Genomic DNA, 21,630 nt, shown 5'->3' with positions numbered 1-21,630 from the left:
TTAGCAACATGCTAACGAAACATTTAGAAAGACAATTTACAAATATCACTGAAAATATCATGTTATCATGGATCATGTCAGTTATTATCACTCCATCTGCCATTTTTTGCTATTGTTCTTGCTTGCTTACCTAGTCTGATGATTCACCTGTGCACAGATCCAGACGTTAATACTGGCTGCCCTTGTCTGATGCCTTGAACATGGGCTGGCATATGCAAATATTGGGGGCGTACATATTAATGATCCTGACTGTTACGTAACAGTCGGTGTTATGTTGAGATTCGCCTGTTCTTCGGAGGTCTTTTAAACAAATGAGATTTATATAAGAAGGAGGAAACAATGATGTTTGAGACTCACTGTATGTCATTTCCATGTACTGAACTCTTGTTATTTAACTATACCGAGGTAAATTAAATTTTTAATTCTACGGCACCTTTAAACGATACCAGACGAGGAATAAGGGTCTTATCTAGCAAAATGATCAGTCATTTTCTAAAAAAATGTAAATGTATATGATTTATAAACACAAATGATTGCCTTTGCACATGCTTCCGATTTCCGTATTCTTTCAAAAAGTTTACGCTGTATGTCCTACACCTTCCCTATTCTACTTATGGAACAAATGCAGCGCCAGTTCTGTTTTTTCTGTAAGTAGAATAGGGAAGGTGTAGGACATACAGCGTAAGCTTTTTGAAGAATACAGAAAGCGGAAGCACGTGCAAGGCGATCATTTGTTTTTATAAAGCATATACAGTTGTATTTTTTTAGAAAATGACAGATCATTTTGCTAGATAAGACCCTTATTCATCATCTGGTATCATTTAAAGCCTTTTGAAGCTGCATTGAAACTGTAATTTTGACCTTCAACCATCTGGAGGCCATTGAAGTAGAAAAAAGGAGAATAATCCTGGAATGTTTTCATCAAAAACCTTAATTTCTTTTCGACTGAAGAAAGAAGGACATGAACATCTTGGATGACATGGGGGTGAGTAAAGTATCAGGAAAATTTAATTTGAAAGTGGACTAATCCTTTAAGTTAAATATCAAGTGTGACTCAACCTTCCATCTCTCCTTTATTTTTATACAATATATATTACAAAATAGAAGCTGAAAATAGAGTTTTTATAGTTGTTCATATAACCCTAAGTACTTACTTTCTACTGTAAATATATTGTAATACGAACACTGTAATGTTATGTGTGACCTTATTTCTATTACAGATTACAGCAATGGCACAGAACAGCTGATGAGTTGTGAACCAGTATCACACTGCTCTTATTCAGGTAGACAGACTCCACAATCTCTCAGTTTACATAATATAGTCACAATGTTTAGTTAGAATTTGATTTTTAATTTAGTTTGTTTTTATGTTAGATGTTGATCACAACGCTCAAACCAAACAGATCTTTCACAAGGAAATGGAAAACAGGTCCCAGTCACAGCACTGTCCAAAAAAAAGCAAGTCAATTTATTTCTCATGTTTTTATGCGTGAATATAAAGAAGACCACACAACATGTACAGTCAAACCAAACATTATTCAGACATTTTTGATATTTTTGGTATATTTTTACTAGTGGGTTCAGGACACTATAGTTCATTTATGTAAATGAGGATAGCATGTGACATATTATACCCAAACATTCTTCACACAGTGGACTACCAGTAAAATTGATAAAAATTTGGAACCAAAAATTATTCAGACACTTTGACCTGACCATGTTTTGCTTAAGTGTTACCTGAAATAATTAAGATTATTTTTTTATGACAACAGTTTAACTCTGAGATCTTGTCATATTTTATTACCATTTTTAAACTATATTAAATAAACTGCATTAAAGGGTTATTCACCCAAAAATGAAAATAATGTCATTTATTACTCACCCTCATGTCGTTCCACACCGGTAAGACCTTTGTTCATCTTCAGAACACAAATTAAGATATTTTTGTTGAAATCCAATGGCTCAGTGAGGTAACAAAAATATCTTAATTTGTGTTCTGAAGATGAACAAAGGTCTTACGGTGTGGAACGACATGAGGGTGAGTAATTAATGACAGAATTTTCATTTTTGGGTGAATAACCCTTTAATGAAGAAATGTTCAAGGTGTCTGAATAAATTTTGGTTGGACTGTATTAAATATTTTACATAATGGAACATTTTCAGACATTCAGAGTCAGCTGCAGAATAAGTTGGTATGTAAAAAAAGAAATAATAAAAAAAAAACACTAATCCTTTTACACAAAACAGTTTTGTACCTCACACTGTTGAATATATAATGCAAAATTTAGTTTATAGGGCACTGATATTAAACATTCAAAAACTGTCACGCAAGATTTCCCAGAGAAGTGGGTCCAGGACAAGGGCAGATTCTATGTTTTCTCCACTGATACCATGGACTGGAACAGCAGCAGAGAACGCTGTCAGGATCTGGGAGGAGACCTGGTCATCATCAACAGCATGGAAGAGCAGGTACAGATAATATGACATAATTGGAACTTATCATTTCAGACGAAATATGTACAGTGAAAAATAAATCAAGCTGTAGATTAAATGATCTCTATATATCTGTCATGACAACTCTTGGAGTGTTTACCATGGTAATGGATAAGACAATGATGATATGTTTGGTCTTCTTGCTGCTGCTGCAGAGCAATACGGGACTTGCTTCTGCTAATACACACACGACACGCTGCTGTGAGCAAGTAAGACATGCTGCTGCTGTAGCATACAGGAATGATACAGGTGGAGCTGGGGAAGGTGGAGGGTTTCTGAAAGTGCGCTGCAAACTGTTACAGCTGTAAGGGTGGAACTCCTACAGGGGTTCAGGCTGTAAGGTTTGCCGAGCGACTAAAGAAACTTTATCAGTAAGATGTTAGAAAAATGTACATTTCTTGTCTATTACCACCCACTGCAACTTATACCAACGACGGTATATACAGTCCCTCCTTGGCACCGTTGGCCACACTCATGTGTCAAAAGGTGGCACAGTCCATGAAGACATGCTTTCTGTTGTGTGTAGATGTCAACTTCAGACTTCTTGTCCAGACTTGTTGCAATAGCAGTTGGTCAGTCTTCAGTCTTTGTTCTCCCTTCAGTCCTGCATGAGAAGGTCCATCAAATGGCGTGGCACCGTTCATAGATATGCAAATCATCCATCGAACACTTCACACCTCCACAAGAATCAGGCACTGATAATGGTAGAACTCAGTTGTCAATCCTTTGAGACAAGACACAGGATTTGAACTTTGGCAGCAGGGATCCTGTGATTTAAAACAACATATAGCACAACAAACAGCACACGTATGGCATTTTTCATTGGTCAGAGGTTTGATGTGGTCAGATTAAATTTGTCTCTGGCAATACGCCCTTAAATTGATGTACTTGATAAAGTGGTCAAGGCGAGAATAAAAGAAGATCTTAAAAGCTCTTACATTGTTTCTGGAAACACTGAAATAAATTGCATAATAACAAAACAACAAATGTTGGTTTAAAACACCCCATTGTCATGAAGAGTATCAGCAAAATATTCAGTGTAACCAAATACAGAGATTCAATTGGATTGATGTCCAAAAATTGATGTTACAATTCAAATGGACAAAATACAAAGAAACAAATCAAATAAGCTTCAGAATTGTTTCAGATGCATTAATGATAATACAAATTTTGTGCTTAAGTAAGAATGAGAAATACTAACATACATTTTGATATTTAATTTGGTGAGACAAATAACTAAGTGATTTAGTAAATCCAAAGTAAAAACAAAACAACACAATAACTGGATAAAATTCACAGTTATAATGCAGTCTAAACTTAAAGACTTAGATAATACTGTATTTTGTGAGGCATATGTAGATGTAGATATGACTGCGAGTGAAGATCAAATCTATGTGGCTGCATTTAGCTGTGGCTATGTGTAAATTCAATCATGCTCCAAACAAAGGTGAGGGAGTTTTACAATTGTGATGCAAATTTGGTCCTGTTGTAACAGGGAGCCAGCTTGAAAATGTGAGCATAAGGTGTGATCTGGCTCAAAATCCTTCAACACCAATGTTTTTGTAAAGGAGCATGATAAAGTGCAGTGTTCAGAGTTACTGAATCCTGTTGTGAGAAAAGCATTTTCATGGTTAATGCAATTGTGAATCATATTGTAGCCACATGGCAATTCTGTGCTCCTGTACATGGTTTTACTCTAGCTATATGGAAAATAGCTGAGTTTTCCATTTAGGAGGCAAATAAATTCAACATAGTCACACATGCAACTAGAAATTGCTATACAATTTCAGTACTACTTCAGTACTCCAATTAACACAAGATACATGGCCTAAAATACATAGCATCTACAACCTTTAACCTAAGTGTTTAATCCAACACCTACAGTAAAGCAATCATGTGTTTTAAAGAATAAACTCAGCTAGTCTATGTGTACATATAGCAGACATCCCAACCTGCAAAAAGTCATTTCAGGGAGGTACCCCCCCCCCCCCCCCCAAAAAAACCCACAAAAAAAAGAGGAAGGAGCTATAAGCTATAGGCATATGCAATTATTCGTTAATTATGTTTAAATATGTAGATTACTTTTACTATTTATATAAGCTGCTTATACTATTTATGTAAACTGCTTTTATTTATTTTCCATTGCAACTTTAAACAGGTCTAAGGAGTTTGTTGTTTTCATGTAGCCTTGGCAACTTGCCTGAATAATATGCACATGAAATTAAACTTGTCAACTCACCTCTGATAATTGATTGGTTGATTTGCCGAAAAAGGACATTCGGGATGCTCTCTGTCATACATGCGCTTCGCACACACACGCAAGGTCTCTATCTCGCTCCCTATCCCTCTCTGCCGTGCGCGCGCTGGTTTGAAACACAGTCTCTATGCGCGCTCTTGCTCGCTCGCTCTAGATTCCGGGAGATTTTAACTAATTTGCGGGCATCAGGGAGCCGCTATCAATATGCGGGAGACTCCCGGAACTTCCGGGAGACTTGGGATGTCTGATATAGTATCACAAACAGCTTTAATGTGTGTTCTATGCGCACAATGTGTTTAGCACAATCACAGATTTGGAAATACAAACAGGATCATTGCTATTGGGCTGCTAATCCACTAGCAAGTGAAGTTAATAGTTGGAGGCCTTGCATGAACAATGCGGTTAACGCACTTAGAGTTTTACCTGCAAATGAGCTCTGATCTTTGCTCTTAGAATGTGGTTTCCTATTTTTCTGAAAATAAGGTGAAGGTCTACCCCTACCCATTGGCCAGCATTTTTCCTCTGTATGGCCTATTTTCTGACAGGAAATGCAAAACCTGTTCTCTTTGCCACAGGGTTGTTTGCTGTGTTCTCCTGGAGTTTGAGGATTTCCATGACTCTCTAATGCTTGAACACCATGCGTTCTGGTACATGACTCTGCACTATTCCGGTGCTGCATCACCTTAAGAACTGAAATAGGCACACTTTCTTGAGCAGTGGCCTCTGAACAAAACATTCCAGATTCATTAGAGCAAGTTACCTCATCTAAGAAGTGAACATGCTTTTTAGCCCCATCGCTGTTAAGCATTTTGAGAGACTCTTGAGCATTTAGCTTAGCCTTGAGATCTGCAATAGTCTCCTTGTGTTTTTTACACTTTTCAGTCAGGACTAACTGCTCAGCTAGTAAATTATCAAGCTGTGACTGAAGATCCTGAATGTTTAACTCTGACTTTTGTGCCTCTGCATTTTTAGAATGCACTTCTTTACATTTAGCATCTATACTTGAAAATAGATGTGTGGTCACATCACGCAGCTGCGCAAAACTTATGAAGTTTAAAGCCTCAATTATTTCACCACGTTTTGATTTCTTTTGGTGTTTGCCAATTATGTCCCACCATTTGAGCATTTCATCATCTGAACATTTAATCCCAATATATTGTTTCTTGAGTTTGCACAAAGCAGGCTCAACTTTTTTGCTCCATAAAGCAAACAATACTTCACTCTTTCCAGAAATTTTCCCTTCCATCCCTGAGGAGATCTGAATATCATACCATTAAACAATTAAAACAGACTTACTCATTCCTTGGTAAGAAGGTCAGCTTTAATCCATTCACAAATTCAACTGTGAAAAAATGTCCTCATTCTGACGACCGATCGAAGTAGATTTCAGAAAACTCACTGCAAGGGATCCCGGGTTTCGGCACCATCTGTAAGGGTGGAACTCCTACAGGGGTTCAGGCTGTAAGGTTTGCCGAGCGACTAAAGAAACTTTATCAGTAAGATGTTAGAAAACTGCACATTTCTTGTCTATTACCACCCACTGCAACTTATACCAACGACGGAAATAAGCGCAGTTATAATAGCAAAATATGTGGGAGAGCGTTGCTATAGTGTGACAATATTGTATTGCAATAGGGAGCACATTAATGTTAATACTAAATCAAAACTAGTTAGCACATCATTTGTAACTGAAAGGGTTTAATGACAATATCTGATTATGGTTACACTTAAAATAATTACAAAATAGATGTATGAGATGATAAAATCATAAACCAATAATTGTACCCAGCATGTATGTAAAAAGTTACCTGAGAGAGAGAAAGAGAGCGAGAGAAAGAGAGCGAGAGAGAGAGAGAGAGAGAGAGAGAGAGAAAACTGTTAGGAAAACTGTTCTGCAGCATCATAAACAGCCGGATTGTCACACACATCTCCACACACAACATTTTAAATAAAGCACAAATTGGATTTTTACCAAAACAACGCACATCCGATCACATCTATTCTCTTCACACACTAATTAACAAAAACATCAAGGACAAACAAAGAAAAATATTTGCATGTTTTGTAGATTTTAAAAAAGCATTCGACTCAATTTGGCATGACGGTTTACTGTACAAACTCCTACAAATTGGCATTGGTGGGAAAACTTTTGACACCATACAATCCCTGTACACCAACAGTAAATGTGCAGTAAAAATAAATAACCACAGAACAGCGTTTTTCCAGCAGGGACGTGGAGTGAGGCAGGGATGCAGTCTGAGTCCGACTCTATTCAACATCTACATAAATGATCTGGCATCAGTGCTAGAGCGTTCTACCGTCCCCGGCCTCACTCTACACCACACAGAGGTCAGATGTCTGCTGTACGCAGATGATCTGCTCCTGCTGTCCCGCACACCTGAGGGTCTCCAGCAAAGCCTGTCCCTGCTGGAACAGTACTGTCATGAGTGGGCCCTGACAGTCAATCTGGACAAAACCAGAGTAATGGTGTTCCAGAAAAAGGCCAGATCTCAGGCAAACAAACACCAGTTCACTTATAAAGGCCAGGTCCTACAGCATAGCACCAGCTACAGTTATCTAGGCATCGACATCAGCGCTTCGGGAAGCTTTGGTCTGGCTGTCAAAACACTGAGCGAAAAGGCTCGGAGGGCTTTTTATGCTATAAAGTCACGATGCGGTCACTTAAAATTACCCATTAAAACTTGGATAAAATTATACAATTCAATAATTAAACCAATTCTTTTATATGGATGTGAAATTTGGGGACCAGTACAAAATTTTAGAAATTGGGATAAAACTTCAGTAGAAAAACTACAATTGGAAATTAGCAAAAACATTTTAGGGGTTCACAGAAGCACATCCAACGACGCCTGTAGGGCTGAATTAGGTTTGTACCCACTGAACATTGAGATCCAGAAGAGATGTGTTCAGTTCTGGCATCACCTCCATCAGTCTGATCCTGATTCAGTCCAATATAAAGCCCTCCTCGCCAATGAAATCTCAGCAGAATCTCATCCTCTAAACACACTCGCTCTTCAACTTGTCCATGAAACTCAATTCCCAATTGACCACAGCTACAACCCCAAAACTATTATTAAAGAAATTGACAAAAATCTAAAAGATACTCATGATGAATCACTAAAAGCACATTTTGAGATCCAAAATAAACTCCAATGTTACTCGACCCTAAATAGAACCACTAAATTGGCAAATTATTTATTAATCAAACAATTTAAAGAAAGACAAATCCTCTCCAAATACAGATTAAGTGACCATGATCTAGAAATAGAGAGAGGAAGATATAGACAAACATGGACAGCGAGAGAACAGAGGATCTGTAGACACTGTGATCTACAGCAAATAGAGGATGAGAAACACTTCCTACTCATCTGTCCTAAATATCACAATGCAAGAGAAACATTTCTCTCCATACTTGGAACACTAATTCCATCATTCACTGAACTGAGTGATACTGAGAAAATGCCCTTCATACTTGGTGAAGATGATAACACAGCTACACTAGCTGCAAAATATGTGTTAGCCATTCACAAAATTAGAGATGGATAACTCTCTAGAGACCTGCTTTATTTATTAATTTACTAAGATGGTTTTGTTTGCATTGCTGCATGTAACATGATGTATAAATATATGTTTTGTTTGTTTGTTTATTTTATTATTTATGTATAATATGTTAATGCTTTGGCAACACTGTGATTCACAGTCATGCTAATAAAGCTCATTTGAAATTGAAATTGAAATTGAGAGAGAGAGAGAGAGAGGGCAAGACAGTGCCCAAGATCCAAGAATCCAAGAAAGAAGAGCAGAGTATAAAAGAGCCCAGAGCAACAGTTACAATCTTCTTTTATCCCTTCCCTGACCATGTGACCAAAACTCAGACATTCAAACTGACCAATCAGAAGATTAAAACTTCCCCCACTGTACTAAAGGTGTGACCATTTGTAGACCCCCGATGTACACACATCTTGGCCTACAGGCCTTGATCACTATCAGCACCTTTGTGCCTTCCAAATGGCCCTTGTAGCAAGAGAGAGGGGGTTGAAACAGTAAAGCAAATGTCTTTGTTCATTTTAAAATATCTTAAGATATTTTCAATTCTTACACAGCAAATGCTGACCAAGTGGCGAGCTCATTGGCTAAAGAACCAATCAGCTGTGCCCTATAGAGAATTATGTAATTGCAGGCAGATTGAGTTAAGGACCTATTAGCCTGTGCCCTCTAGAGTTTCATGACCAAACTTTCTTTTGTAGAAACTTCTTGCAAACCAAATACGCAGTATTGGCGCAGAGACATTATATTGGATTGGTCTGACCGATAGCCGCACTGAAGGTGTTTGGCTGTGGGTGGATGAATCCAAGAATCATCTTAGGCAAGTATTATTTTAAATGTCTGTGTTAATAAATGTATATGATGTTTAAAATGTCCCGTTTGGTTACAGTTTGATACCTTTTTATGCATCTTTACTGTTTATTTATTTATTTGTCAGTTTCTGGGCACGGCCTCCTGATGATTACACATCAGCGGACAATCCTCTGGGTGAAGATTGTGTTGTATTGAATGGACGAATGAGTGAGCCGATGTGGGGAGATGTTTTTTGCTCGAGGAAAGAGAGAAGCATTTGTGAGATTCCATGTTCAGAATAAATATTTACTGAAGAAAAGTTTCTATTTGTCATTTACACATCCTTACAGATGTAGTGAAATGTGCAAGCCCCACAGAGTTGATGTGATTTTCATTGTCACACAAGATAAAAATGAATATAATTAGTATTGTCATAATTTAAAATGCAGTATTTTTTTTTTGTCTTACATTGACCTGTTGAAATAATAACTGTTTTGTTATTAGATTTTTTTTTTTTTTTTTTGAGCCAAATCTCAAAATTGTCCTATGGTGTAACTGTCTCAAACATGGTTCAATAAATTACAACTTTTATAAATTAAAAAGAAAAGCATATAAATGTTAATAAATCATTTTACAATTGTCTATTTTAGTAAATTCATCCATTTCATCCATATATTTCTAAAAGCATAGGAACTTGATACATTTTGTCATCACTAAAAACCATGTCCTCCGGTGTGACACCATATACTGATTTTAAATCAGGCAATTCCACTGGCAACTTTAATTAGTTGAAGGACCTCATTTATGTTACTGAACCTCCCATGGCATGTGTGCATGGTAAGTTTCTGTCTCAGAACTGTTCAAATACCTTTTGGAACAACTATATAAGTGTTAAGTTTTGTTGTCCTTTGGTGCGACACCCCTATATTCTTGAAGATTAATGAAGATTTTGTCATCATTTCCTCACCCTCATGTTGTTCCAAACCTGAATGTGTTTCTTTCTACTGTTGAACACAAAAGAAGATATTATGAAGAATGTTGGTAACCAGACAGTTGTTTTGTTTTTTTTGCTACTATTGAAGTCAATGAGTGCCATAAACTGTCTGGTTACCACCATTCTTTAAAATATCTTCTTTTGTGTAACAATAACCCCCAGCATTTGCAAGTAGCCTACACTGTATGAAGTGAAGTAGTTGAGTCTTGAGGAGCATTAACATAAGAGTAGACTTATTCTTATGACCAGTGTCTTGTGACACATTGGCTTTAATGGTATCTATTGACAGATATACATAATATGTAATAGGCTATATGCACTGACAAGACAGTAGAAAATTATTTCTATATCTAGAACAGCTACCAGCTTGATAACCAATAAGGTTGACAGGAAATGACACTTCTGCATTAGTATTTCACACCCACAGACAGCCTGATCTTACTTCTTTCTGCTGCATAACGTACTTCTTTGTTTAACAATATAATAATGTCCAAACATGACATGTCTGATCATATTTATGACAACACTAGATGGATGAAAAAGGATTCACTTGGAAGTAAGTACTTGATTCTTTTTCTCCTTGATAATATTACTCTAATTTGTGGTTGTGGTTTAGCCTAAGTGTGAAGCACAAAACCACGTTTCTTTGAGCCCAAAAGAGGTTAAAGAAAAGGGTAAAGTCTTTTTAAATATAATAACGATCAAACAATGTCTCGGTAATCACAAACGTTGGGTTGCAAATTAGAGTTAGCTGTGTTTTTAGCAAATTACGGAGGTAACCATAGCAACAGTTGAGCCAATTTACGTCGGACGGTAGGCCCTAGTTAGTACATCGACAAAACACAAAGTACGGTCATATTTGTCTTGTTATTATCACTGATATGTCCTATATCGTTTTGTTTAAAACATTATTAAGCCTGCATGACGGTAACTCTTTTCGGCAAAATCGCTGATTGTTTTCTTTAAAAATTCACTTATTTCCAACTCGATAATGGAGCTTATAGCTGAAACAATGCAAATGATAGTTATTTTTATTTTTTTTAGAGATGTATTAGCTGTTTTTGAACATAAAAATACTTTTAACTACTCTGTGCAAATTCATCATTATAATAATGAATTAAAGTTCTTTCTATAGATTTTTCTTCAGTACTATATACTTTTAAAATGTATAACTTAGGCTATTTTATTTTGCAGATAGGAAAACTACCAGAGAGAAGAAATGTCGACCTATCTATACCGTTATTGCTGTTCTCCTGTTCCTGTCTCTGCTTGTTAATGGGGTGCTGGCATACTTGTGTAAGTGTACTCAGATTTTAATACATTGCATACACCATCAGAGGTATATTTTACATATTTACATCTGCATTACATTTTTTACTTCACTGTTCTTACTTTTGCAGATTTCACTAAAGACAAAAATATGTTGCATTGTGAGCCAGTAACAAACTGCTCAAATTCAGGTAAATCATTCATTTCTGTGCTCTCATCTGATATGATTCTACATACAATATCCTAAAGTCGGCATTTATCTGAAATGGTTTCTTGAGCAAGAAAAACAAAAACAAAAATGTATTGTGAGACTTGATTTTGTCCATTGGGAATTGATTGGATGGTTGTAGTTTGTTATTGCTGTGATGTGATGTCATGTGAGTGACAGGTTGTCCCGCCCTCATGCCAGTAAACGCATCATCAAAGAGAAGAGGGAGAGGAAGTTATTTTGATATGAGATCATAAGAGCACATGAATTAAAAAAAAAAAGATGTGTACAGAGAAATCATTTATAATAAATACATCTCCATAAAGAAATGTCAATTTTGTTTTCATAGTGACATAGTAATCTTTCTTCATTAAACCCCTATTCAGACCATGAACAAGACAGTCCAGGATGCATGTATGAGGAGGAATGGAGCTCATTAAATTACTGCCCAGGTAAAACTATGCCTTGTTTTTCAACGTACACAAGAGCTGGTGAATTATGCACTTTGAGTTTCTTTTTTTCATCCGTCTTGAATGCTCTGTAGGCTACTTTTGTACACATTCTGTCTGAGTCTCCTTGCCATACATCTATTTTTGTTTTTAACAATGAGTCATTCCAAAATATTTTACAACCGCCTTTAAGTATGTAAAGGTGCAGTTAAGCAGGGTTTCTGCTTTTTTCCAGTCTACAAAATGTGTGCTTCTAGCTAAACCACAGGCCTGAAACAAGTGTGCTATTTATATAGCAAGTCTGTGTTCCTTTTTGTACAAAAAAAAAAAAACCTAACAAAAAAAACCCTGTCTCTGCAGATTTGCCAGAGCAGTGGTTAAAAGGCAACGACAGATTCTATGTTTTCTCCAACCACAACAAGACCTGGAGCTCCAGCAGGAAGCACTGTCAAGATCTGGGTGGTGATTTGGTCATTATTAACAACACAGAGGAGAAGGTACATTGAATTGTACGATATCCTGTGTCTGGCTTTATCAGTGAAAATATTATATATATATATATATATATATATATATATATATATATATATATATATATATATATATATATATATATATATATAAAATAATATTTTCACTGATAAAGCCAGACACAGGATATCGTTGAAAATTTTGAATGAAACCAATGTTTTTTAAAAGAGAAATACATGTAAGAGAAGTGGAAACAGGTGTGAAAACCCACATTGTGTGTTCACAATTTGTTTTTTGTTTTTTTTGTAAAACAGTAACATTACTATAATAGATATTTTCATTGGTAAAGTCATACATAAATAATTTTATGATAAAGTTTTGAATGTACATTATGAATAAATATAGAATAAATACACAAAATGATGTGTTTTTCTTTGACACAGGAATTTCTTGCTCGGAGACTATGTGTTACTGGTGAATCTGATCTCTACTGGGCTGGGAACAGTGATGGGAACTGGGCAGATCCGGATTCCAAACAACACAACTGTGCTGTACTCAAAGGAAATACACAAGAAGACATTTCTTGCTTGAGAGAAGAGAGGAGCATTTGTGAGATCCCATGCCTTCAGTAGACCTATAGATTTTATTTTTATTTTTTATGGTTGACTTTTTGTTTTATTTCGCTGTGCCCTCATTTAATAGGAGGTTAATAGTATTTGATATTCCTTTTTGTTTACATGTTTTCACATTTCTATACTTCCTCTTTATTGTAATTTAAAAATTCTAATTAACCATGTACAGACCAGTGTTGGGGAAAGTTACTTTTAAGAGTAATGCATTACTATATTGCGTTACTCCCTAAAAAAGTAACTAATTGCGTTACTTAGTTACTTTTTATGAATGTTACATTACTTTTGCGTTACTTTTTCTCACCTGCGCTGAGCTCGCTTGCTATTTAGAGGCCCTTTCACACCAAAAGTGAAATGAATAAGCCTCAGGATGAAGGAAATGCATATTTACGCCTGTACAGTAGAGGGCGCAGCTCAAAAAAAACCTTTCATCTGTGCTGCCATTCTGGATTGAAGAAGAATAGGATACAGGAGAAGAAAGTTTAACACTCTTATTTCTAAATCTGAAGTTTGCATCCCAATTTTTGCTTATTAGTATGGTTGAATTAGATGACGGTCAGCTGCAAAGACATCGTTTAATAAAGTGAGATTAAATACATAAAGTATATTTGTGTAATTTAATATAGTTAATTATTACAGGTTTGCATAAAATTCTGAGATTGCATTTCACTGTTTTTATTCATTTTGATGAATACTGTAACTAGTAATGCGTTACTTTACTAGTTACTTGAAAAAGTAATCTGATTACATAACTCAGGTTACTTGTAATGCATTACCCCAGCATATCTCACTACAGGAAATTCCTTTAATAACCTGTCTGTTTTGAATAGCCATGTGCAGCAAATCCTCCTTATGGTCTATCTTCCATAGCAATAAAACCATTTCTAAAATGTTCTTTTCTATAGCTATACTTTATTACATACATATGTAATCTCTCTTTTTAAATCTCATCATCTGTTGTAAGTTTTTACATCAATATTTCAATGAACTATAATTTGTGTTAATTGCTGTAATTGTAACTTTTTTTTATATTTTTATCTCAAGGGGTTTATCATAAAGAATACATTTGTACAATAAATCTTTTTTTTTTTTTGTAGTCAATACCATCTGTAAAAAAACAACAATTTTGCACAATAATGCCAAATTAAAAGACATGTTAATAATAACCACTAATAACCAGCTGACTGGAAATTTTGCACGCACAGTTATTTGGTCAATGTGGTTGAATAAAACCCCCAGAAGCCTGCCTCTCTTCAGAGTATTTTGTCACGAGATCCAGGTGCTTCGGTTCTCTCTTCACTGCTTTAAAAATCTGCCTGAAGATGCCTGAAAATATATATCTCAATTACTTATCAGACTCAAAACTGCCATCAGCAGATGAAGATGAGAGTAAGTGTGTTTTCTTGTCCTTACTACTTGTGCATTCTCTCACTAAACACAGTGTATTGGGGTAAAAGCCCACCATATGAATGAAAATTTTCTTTTTTTATTTACATGTGATTTTATTTATTTAGCAGATGCTTTTATCCATAGTGAATAAGAAATGAGAAACAACAAGTTAAAAAAAAAAATAGAAAAAATTGGTTCAGAATATATATATATATATATATATATATATATATATATATATATATATATATATATATATATATATTATCATTATAGTATTTGTTTAATTATGTGGGTGCAGTTGAAGTTTTATTTCACAATGTTTAGTCAAATATTATGTATCTTAGACATCTTTAGGATCACGAGGCTGTGAAAATTGGTGAAGAATGCTGTACTTTTATTCCAGCTGATGATGGTAGCGAAATGATCCGTGGCAGGATGAACAGGCCAAGTATAAGGGAATAGAATGGAGTTAAAATTGGATCTCCAACGCCTTCCGCAATGCTTTTGGTAATATCTTTGGACCCGTACTCAAGTTTCTGACAATGGTAATCACTACCTTGCTCATTGGAGTATTGATAACTGGATGTTTAATGAAATGCATTTGAGCTGTTTTGGGGAGATTTGTCCAACGCATTGTGGAAGGAGGAGGAGGAAGAGCAGAATATGTGGAACTGAATCCATTTGGCAGGAGAGTTGATTATCAAAATATTCTTAATGTTCGTCAGAATTAATCAAGTGATCAGTTAATTTGAGTAAAATATGATCAGAGAGGGGAAATGTGATGGAATTTTTAAACTAATCATAATTAGTTATGAACTAATATTTCTTTTTGGCCTAACAAGTTAACTTTGAAAATGGAGAAATAGTCACTAGGAATGTGTGTTGTAACAGTGGAAAATTTTGCTGTGTTGGCTAGTTTTTTTTTAGCTAGTTGCCAAGGCAACATTTCTCACTTTTTATTCAGTTTAAGTTGATGTACTAATAATGAAACTTATATAATAATTAATAAAAAACTATGTAGACATATATTTAAAAAAATGAAAATAATGTCAAAAACGAACAAAACATATTAAAACTTAACTAAATTTAAAATGTAAACAAAATAGAATAATAATAATTCAATATGTTAATAAACAATGTAATAGTATCTCGATACTAAAATAACACTGGTCCAATGTCTCTTATGGCTTGATATGCATGTGCTTATTTGCTTATGCAGGTCACTGTTCTGAACGAATTCAGAGGCTATTCTCTGTTCTACTCTTCCTGTCTCTGCTGGCCAATGGCGGATTGGCATACCTGTGTAAGTGGCCTTTTATTTTAGTTCAGTTCAGTTTAGTTGTTGCTATTTGATTAGTGACCTTTTGCACTGTAATTTTCCATTTATTTTCAGGTTTAAATAAGGTTTAAATAAAATCCCAGACTTTAAGTGTGGTTTTATTTGGACCCCACTGTATATGTATTAAATATCAGCAGCATTTGCATCTTCAGTTTCATATTCACTACACCACAATGCTTCACAGATCACACCAAAAATGCTAATCAGCATTGTGAACCAAAAAGAAACTACTTCAATTCAGGTAAATCATCATTTACTTTCTTTGTCCAAAGCATCATTTCTCTGATAATCTCAGCAGTTTCCCTCTTTCTACAGGCTCTCATGTAGATTCTCAACCAATAATGAAAACAAACTCCATGAATATTAAAAACCACAGTATACCGAACTACTGTTCAGGTAGTAAAGACATGTCATTTGTGTTTTCTCTGTTTTCATTTCATGGGTCAGATTATAGCAGCATCAGTCATTTATTAAATCAGGCTGAAGTAGTGTTGTAGTCAAGACCACCTAAACCGAGACCAAGACTTTGCGACCGAGTCAAAACCCAAACCAGACTAGCACTCCTCAAATTCATCTGAAAGAGACACATTTTCTGTTTGAGAAATGTCTTATTTTGTTTATTGAACATTTGTAAAATAAACAAAAGTCAATATGACATTTGCAATTGTGCTCATATTTGTGAAAACAGCCCTCTTTCTTGTGATATTGCTTAATTATATCATATGTTATCAAGATCTACGTTTTTGAAATCATATCTTGAATTTTGTGGGCATTTGTATTAATTTTGGTGACTTTTTTTGACACAGTCCCTTGTTGATTTCTGACCTGGCACAACAGCAACAAAATAAAATAATGAAATTAGAAATAAGTTGATTTGATGCAGGAAGTTTTACAAACAATGAAATTAATGATGTTAACAAAGACATCAGACAATGCAACTGCAATTTGGTGATATCCCTGCAGTTGTGGTCTTGAAATAAAATCCGAGTCCTTTTAGTCTGAGACAAAGACAAGACCGAGACCAAATGCGGCCAAGACCAAGACCTTTAAAAAATGGTCTTAAGACCGGTCTCAAGACCAAGACGAGTGCTACAACACTAGGCTGAAGCACAGAAAATGAAATATGTAAATATTTGAAGTGAGATATTTCTTTCTCACTTATCTGGTTTTAACCACATACTCAGATCATGTTTATGTGTGTGCGTGTGTGCACACTTCCTGTACATCTTTATTAACACTATAGCTAAACTGTAGATGCAGATATAAAAGAGAAGTGGGTCCAGGACAAGGGCAGATTCTATGTTTTCTCCACTGATACCATGGACTGGAACAGCAGCAGAGAACGCTGTCAGGATCTGGGTGGAGACCTGGTCATCATCAACAGCATGGAAGAGCAGGTACAGATGGGGAGCAGTGTGACTAGGATAAAGAAAACGATGTGTTTTAAAATAATACATTTTGGGTTTCATTACACAAGACAATGAAAAGAGCCCTTGTTTTTGTGTTGTAGGAATTTCTCTCTGAAAGAGTCATTGACTACCACTGGATTGGCCTGACCGACAGCCAGACAGAGGGGGTGTGGCTTTGGGTGGACAACACCCCCTTAAACAACAACCTCTTGTAAGTATCATTTTAAAAGCCTGTCAGGATATTCAGTTCTGTAATTAGTGACGAATCACAAACCAATGAAGCTGTTATTTTGCCAACACAAAAAAAGTTTCAGTGGTGTTGTATATATTTACTAGGTGTTTTGTGCAAAAAAAGAGAGTCCTATATAAGGATAAATGTGTTAAATGTTTGCACAATACTTTCATGTTTAATGTTTTTTCTAGTGATAAAAAGTATGTTTATGAATTAAAATAAAAAACATTTTTTTTAACCAAAATTCCTAAAATGATTGCATGATGGGAACCTCTAAAGGTGTCTATATATGAAGCACCTGACAGAACCCTTTAAGGTTCAATATAACCTTTTACTTTTAAGAGTTTTTGTTCTATTCTTGATCTCATACATGTATAGGCTAATACTACACTTTGTTTTAGATGGGAGTCACCCCCAGATGACTGGAAAGTTGAAAATCCTTTGCATGGTGAAGACTGTGTTATCTTAAAGGGTGAGAAATGGGGGGACGTTTCTTGTTTGAGGAAAGAGAAAAGGATCTGTCAGATCCCATGCTCTCCATCACCTCAGTGACAGAGATCTAAATGAATAATTAAAAGAGATTAATTTTACTGCTTGTATGTAGATGTAGTTATCTTTAAACTTTAAACCTGTCGTCATAATGAGTGTTGAGTTGTAATAATTATTGGTCATGTGTAATGCCATACATGTTATGTTTGTAAATAAAGTCATACATTTACACCCTGCATACTGTAGGCTACACTCTCAGAAACTAAAGTACAAATTTGTACCCTTGAGGGTACAGCCCCAGTGACAAGCCATTGTACCCCTAAAGGTACAATTTTGTACTTTATTTTCTGAGGTTGCTGTGCCCAATTCTGTTGTATAGGCCTAGTACTTTACTTAATTCTGTTTCAAACTTGTTTTGTAAAAAGCCAAAATGCTGAAATGTGGTGTCAGAATAATGCCCAGTCATTTGCAAAGAAATTTCACAATGTTCTCAACATGCCAAACATAAGAATTCATAGGATAAGCTTCAGACAACAGCAATCTGAATTGCTATTCCTGAACAATTGCTTTATATTTTTGGGCATTAGGCTTATAGTGTTTATTGTTAGCCTATTAAAACGCTAGGATATTTATTATGAGGTCTTAAACGCACAACAGCTCACTGAAATATATTAAAATAACGCATCCAATCTCTTTCGTCCTAATCCATTAGTAAATTAGCTAAACCATAAATGCTTTCTTTAGTTCACCCAAAAATTCTGTCAGTAATTACTCACCCTCATGTCGTTCCACATCCGTAAGACCTTCGTTCATCTTCAGAACACAAGTTAAGATATTTTTGATAAAGTACGATGGCTCAGTGAGGATAATTAACACATTCAGATTTCCAGAAAGCTACTAAAGATGTATTTAAAACAGTTCATGTGACTACAGTGGTTCAACCATAATGTTATGAAGCGATGAGAATATTTTTTGTGCACCGAAAATAACGACTTTATTCAACAATATCTAGTGATGGGTGATTTCAAAACACTGCTTCATGAAGCTTCGAAGCTTTACAAATCTTTTGTTTTGAATCAGTGGTTCGGAGCGTGTATCAAACTACCAGAGTCACATGAACCACTGAAATTTCAAAACACATGACGCAATGAAACCTTTTTTTTGTTGTTTTTTGGCACACAAAAAGTATTCTCATCGCTTCATAACATTAAGTTTGAACCATCTTTAGTTGCTTTCTGGGCATTGAAAAAGAAAATTAACTTGCTTAACATGTTTAATATTTTTAAACTTGCAATGCAGGCCTCACTGAGCCTTTGGATTTCATCAAAAATATCTTAATTTGTGTTCTGAAGATGAACGAAGATATTACGGGTGTAGAACGACATGACGGTGAGTAATTAATGACTGAAATTTCATTTTTGGGTGAACTAACCCTTTAAATCAGTTATAATGTCTTTATTTAGAGAAGTAGTAAATAAATAAATATTCATAAGAGAAAAGCAGATTATTTAGCCTACCATCATTTATTTAAGAATTGAGTCTGTTTCATTTGAGAATGGTAATTGAGAACCTTTTGTTTATGTAGGCTATAAAAAATGACCTTGGGAAATAAAGAAATTGATAACATGCAATACGACAAATTAGCCTGACTGGTTCATTTCAGAGGTCTTAATGAGACGAAAAACGAAACGAGGAAATAAATGTTGGTTGCAAAATCTAATGAGATGATAACTTCAAATAATGTATGTATGTATAAGTTTATTATGTATGTGTATGTACACTACCAAGTTTGGAAACATTACTATTTTTAATGTTTTCGAAAGAAGTGTCTTCTACTCATCAAGACTGCATTTATTTGATCAAAAATACAGAAAAAAATAGTAAAATTGTAAAATATTATTACAATTTAAAATAATTGTTTTCTCTTATAATATACTTTAAAATATAATTTATGTCTGTGATGCAAAGCTGAATTTTCAGCATCATTAAATCCAGTCTTCAGTGTCACATGATCCTTCAGAAATCATTCTAATATGATGATTTATTACAAATGTTGTGCTGCTTAATTTTTTTTTTTTTTTTACGTGATTTTTTTTCAGGATTTCTTTGATGAATAAAAAGTTAAAAAAGAGCAGCATTTATTTATATTAAATCTTTTGTAACAAATACACTACTGTTCAAAAGTTTGGGGTCAGTATTTTTTTTTTTTTGGAAGAAATTAATACTTTTTTTCAGCAAGGATGTTTTAAATTGATAAAAAGTGATAGAAATACTTTCTAACAATATAAATCTTTACTATTTTGAATACATGCTGTTCTCTTTGACTATTTATTCATCAATGAATCCTGAAAAAGTATCACAGTTTCCAAAAAATAATAAGCAACACAACTGTTTCCAACACTGATAATAACTGAGTATCAAATCATCATATTAGAATGATTTCTGAACGATCATGTGACACTGAAGACTGTAATGATGCTGAAAATTCAGCTTTGCATTACAGAAAATAATTATATTTTAAAATATATTATAATAGAAAACCATTATTTTAAATTGTAATAATATTTCACAATATTACTGTTTTTTTCTGTATTTTTGATCAAATCAATGCAGGCTTGATGAGCAGATGAGAGTTCAAAAACATTAAAAATTTTAATATTTCCAACCTTTTGAATGGTAGTGTATGTGTGTGTGTGTGTGTGTGTATATATATATATATATATATATATATATATATATATATATATATATATATATATGGCATTCTGTTTTATTTGTTGTAATTTGTCCTTTTTTCTGTTTTTTTTGTTGTAATTTGTCCTTTTTTTCTCTTCTTGACATACTATATGTTATTGTTCTTTGAATGATAATAAAAAAAACTAAAAAAAAAAAAAAAAAAAAAAAAAACTTCAAACATAGCCTTCATGAAACAAATCTTGTGATTGGTCAGTATCGTCGTCGAAGGAGGAGTCAACACCAAACACGTTTTGTATTGGGAGATGGAAAGTATACTATGAGGAAGTATACTACGAGGAAGTATACTATGAGGAAGTATACTACATTATGATTGTACTTTAGCACTAACGACACTTTGCACCTCACAACCAGTGCCCAAGGAAGTCGACCGGAAGTTGAAGTCGGCCGGGTGCCGCCATCTTGTAGCAGAACTTCACTTGCGTTAGCATCCCCATTGACTCCCATTCATTTTGGCGTCACTTTGACAGTGAATAACTTTACATCTGAGGCGTTTAAAGACTCCATTTGTCCATTATTTATTTCTAAAGATACACGACAATGTATAAAGGGCTCCATTACCTTCTATGTTACATTATGGCCCCGTAGATACAGTTTTTGTAAAAATAGGCTAACGATTGCGTCATAACCACTCGACTCTCTGTCGCACAGTAGAGAAATTACCGTACAGACAGGAGGAGAAGCTCGCAGGCAATCGGGGAGATGTCAAGAGAGATGGCGTACTGGCGTTACATTTTAAAATATTATACAAAATAATTAATCAGAATACTTACTCCTGCTCACTCACGCCAAAGAACTCCCCGCTCAAGCTCGCCGTCTCTGCAAGATTAACGATGGCAGTTTGCACGCACAGCTACTAGAAGATTTACATCTGTCAGACAGGTTG

At 34.9% G+C, this 21,630-nt stretch overlaps 1 protein-coding gene and 1 long non-coding RNA gene across 4 annotated transcripts; one reads left to right on the top strand and one right to left on the bottom strand.

Annotated features, from left to right (window-relative positions):
* Window positions 1-9,419: 9,419 nt before the first annotated feature.
* Window positions 9,420-18,808, top strand: LOC125272359 (C-type lectin domain family 4 member E-like). Of its 3 annotated transcripts, XM_048197137.1 has the most exons (12): window positions 10,005-10,659; window positions 11,298-11,399; window positions 11,504-11,563; window positions 11,967-12,032; window positions 12,390-12,526; window positions 12,944-14,518; window positions 15,741-15,824; window positions 16,045-16,101; window positions 16,176-16,256; window positions 17,115-17,257; window positions 17,371-17,480; window positions 17,903-18,808. In XM_048197137.1, exons 6-12 carry the CDS (start codon window positions 14,452-14,454, stop codon window positions 18,051-18,053), a joined length of 693 nt encoding a protein of 230 aa, XP_048053094.1. In that variant the 5' UTR covers window positions 10,005-10,659; window positions 11,298-11,399; window positions 11,504-11,563; window positions 11,967-12,032; window positions 12,390-12,526; window positions 12,944-14,451; the 3' UTR covers window positions 18,054-18,808. The 3 variants fall into 3 exon arrangements, with proteins under 3 accessions (XP_048053112.1, XP_048053094.1, XP_048053104.1); XM_048197147.1 differs by lacking the exon at window positions 16,176-16,256 and having other exon boundaries at window positions 10,006-10,659; XM_048197155.1 differs by lacking the exons at window positions 15,741-15,824; window positions 16,045-16,101; window positions 16,176-16,256; ... (1 more) ...; window positions 17,371-17,480; window positions 17,903-18,808 and adding an exon at window positions 9,420-9,946 and having other exon boundaries at window positions 10,634-10,659; window positions 12,944-14,375.
* On the bottom strand, window positions 17,163-21,577 carry LOC125272455. Its single transcript, XR_007185847.1, has 2 exons — window positions 21,518-21,577; window positions 17,163-17,279 (listed from the first exon to the last, which is right to left on the bottom strand). It is a non-coding gene; the product is annotated as an uncharacterized LOC125272455 (long non-coding RNA).
* Window positions 21,578-21,630: the final 53 nt, after the last annotated feature.

Source organism: Megalobrama amblycephala, linkage group LG1 (assembly GCF_018812025.1).
Source record: "Megalobrama amblycephala isolate DHTTF-2021 linkage group LG1, ASM1881202v1, whole genome shotgun sequence".
NCBI classification, from domain to species: domain Eukaryota; kingdom Metazoa; phylum Chordata; class Actinopteri; order Cypriniformes; family Xenocyprididae; genus Megalobrama; species Megalobrama amblycephala.
The sequence above is the reverse complement of the archived record's forward strand: the minus strand, read 5'-3'. Positions and strand labels throughout refer to the sequence as shown.

Excerpts from the sequence above, each read along its gene's own strand:
- LOC125272359 (XM_048197137.1), top strand. The coding sequence starts at position 14,452 with ATGCCTGAAAATATATATCTCAATTACTTATCAGACTCAAAACTGCCA. Across the intron at positions 15,825-16,044 it reads TGGCGGATTGGCATACCTGT|ATCACACCAAAAATGCTAAT; the intron begins GTAAGTGGCCTT and ends AATGCTTCACAG. Across the intron at positions 16,102-16,175 it reads AAGAAACTACTTCAATTCAG|GCTCTCATGTAGATTCTCAA; the intron begins GTAAATCATCAT and ends CTCTTTCTACAG.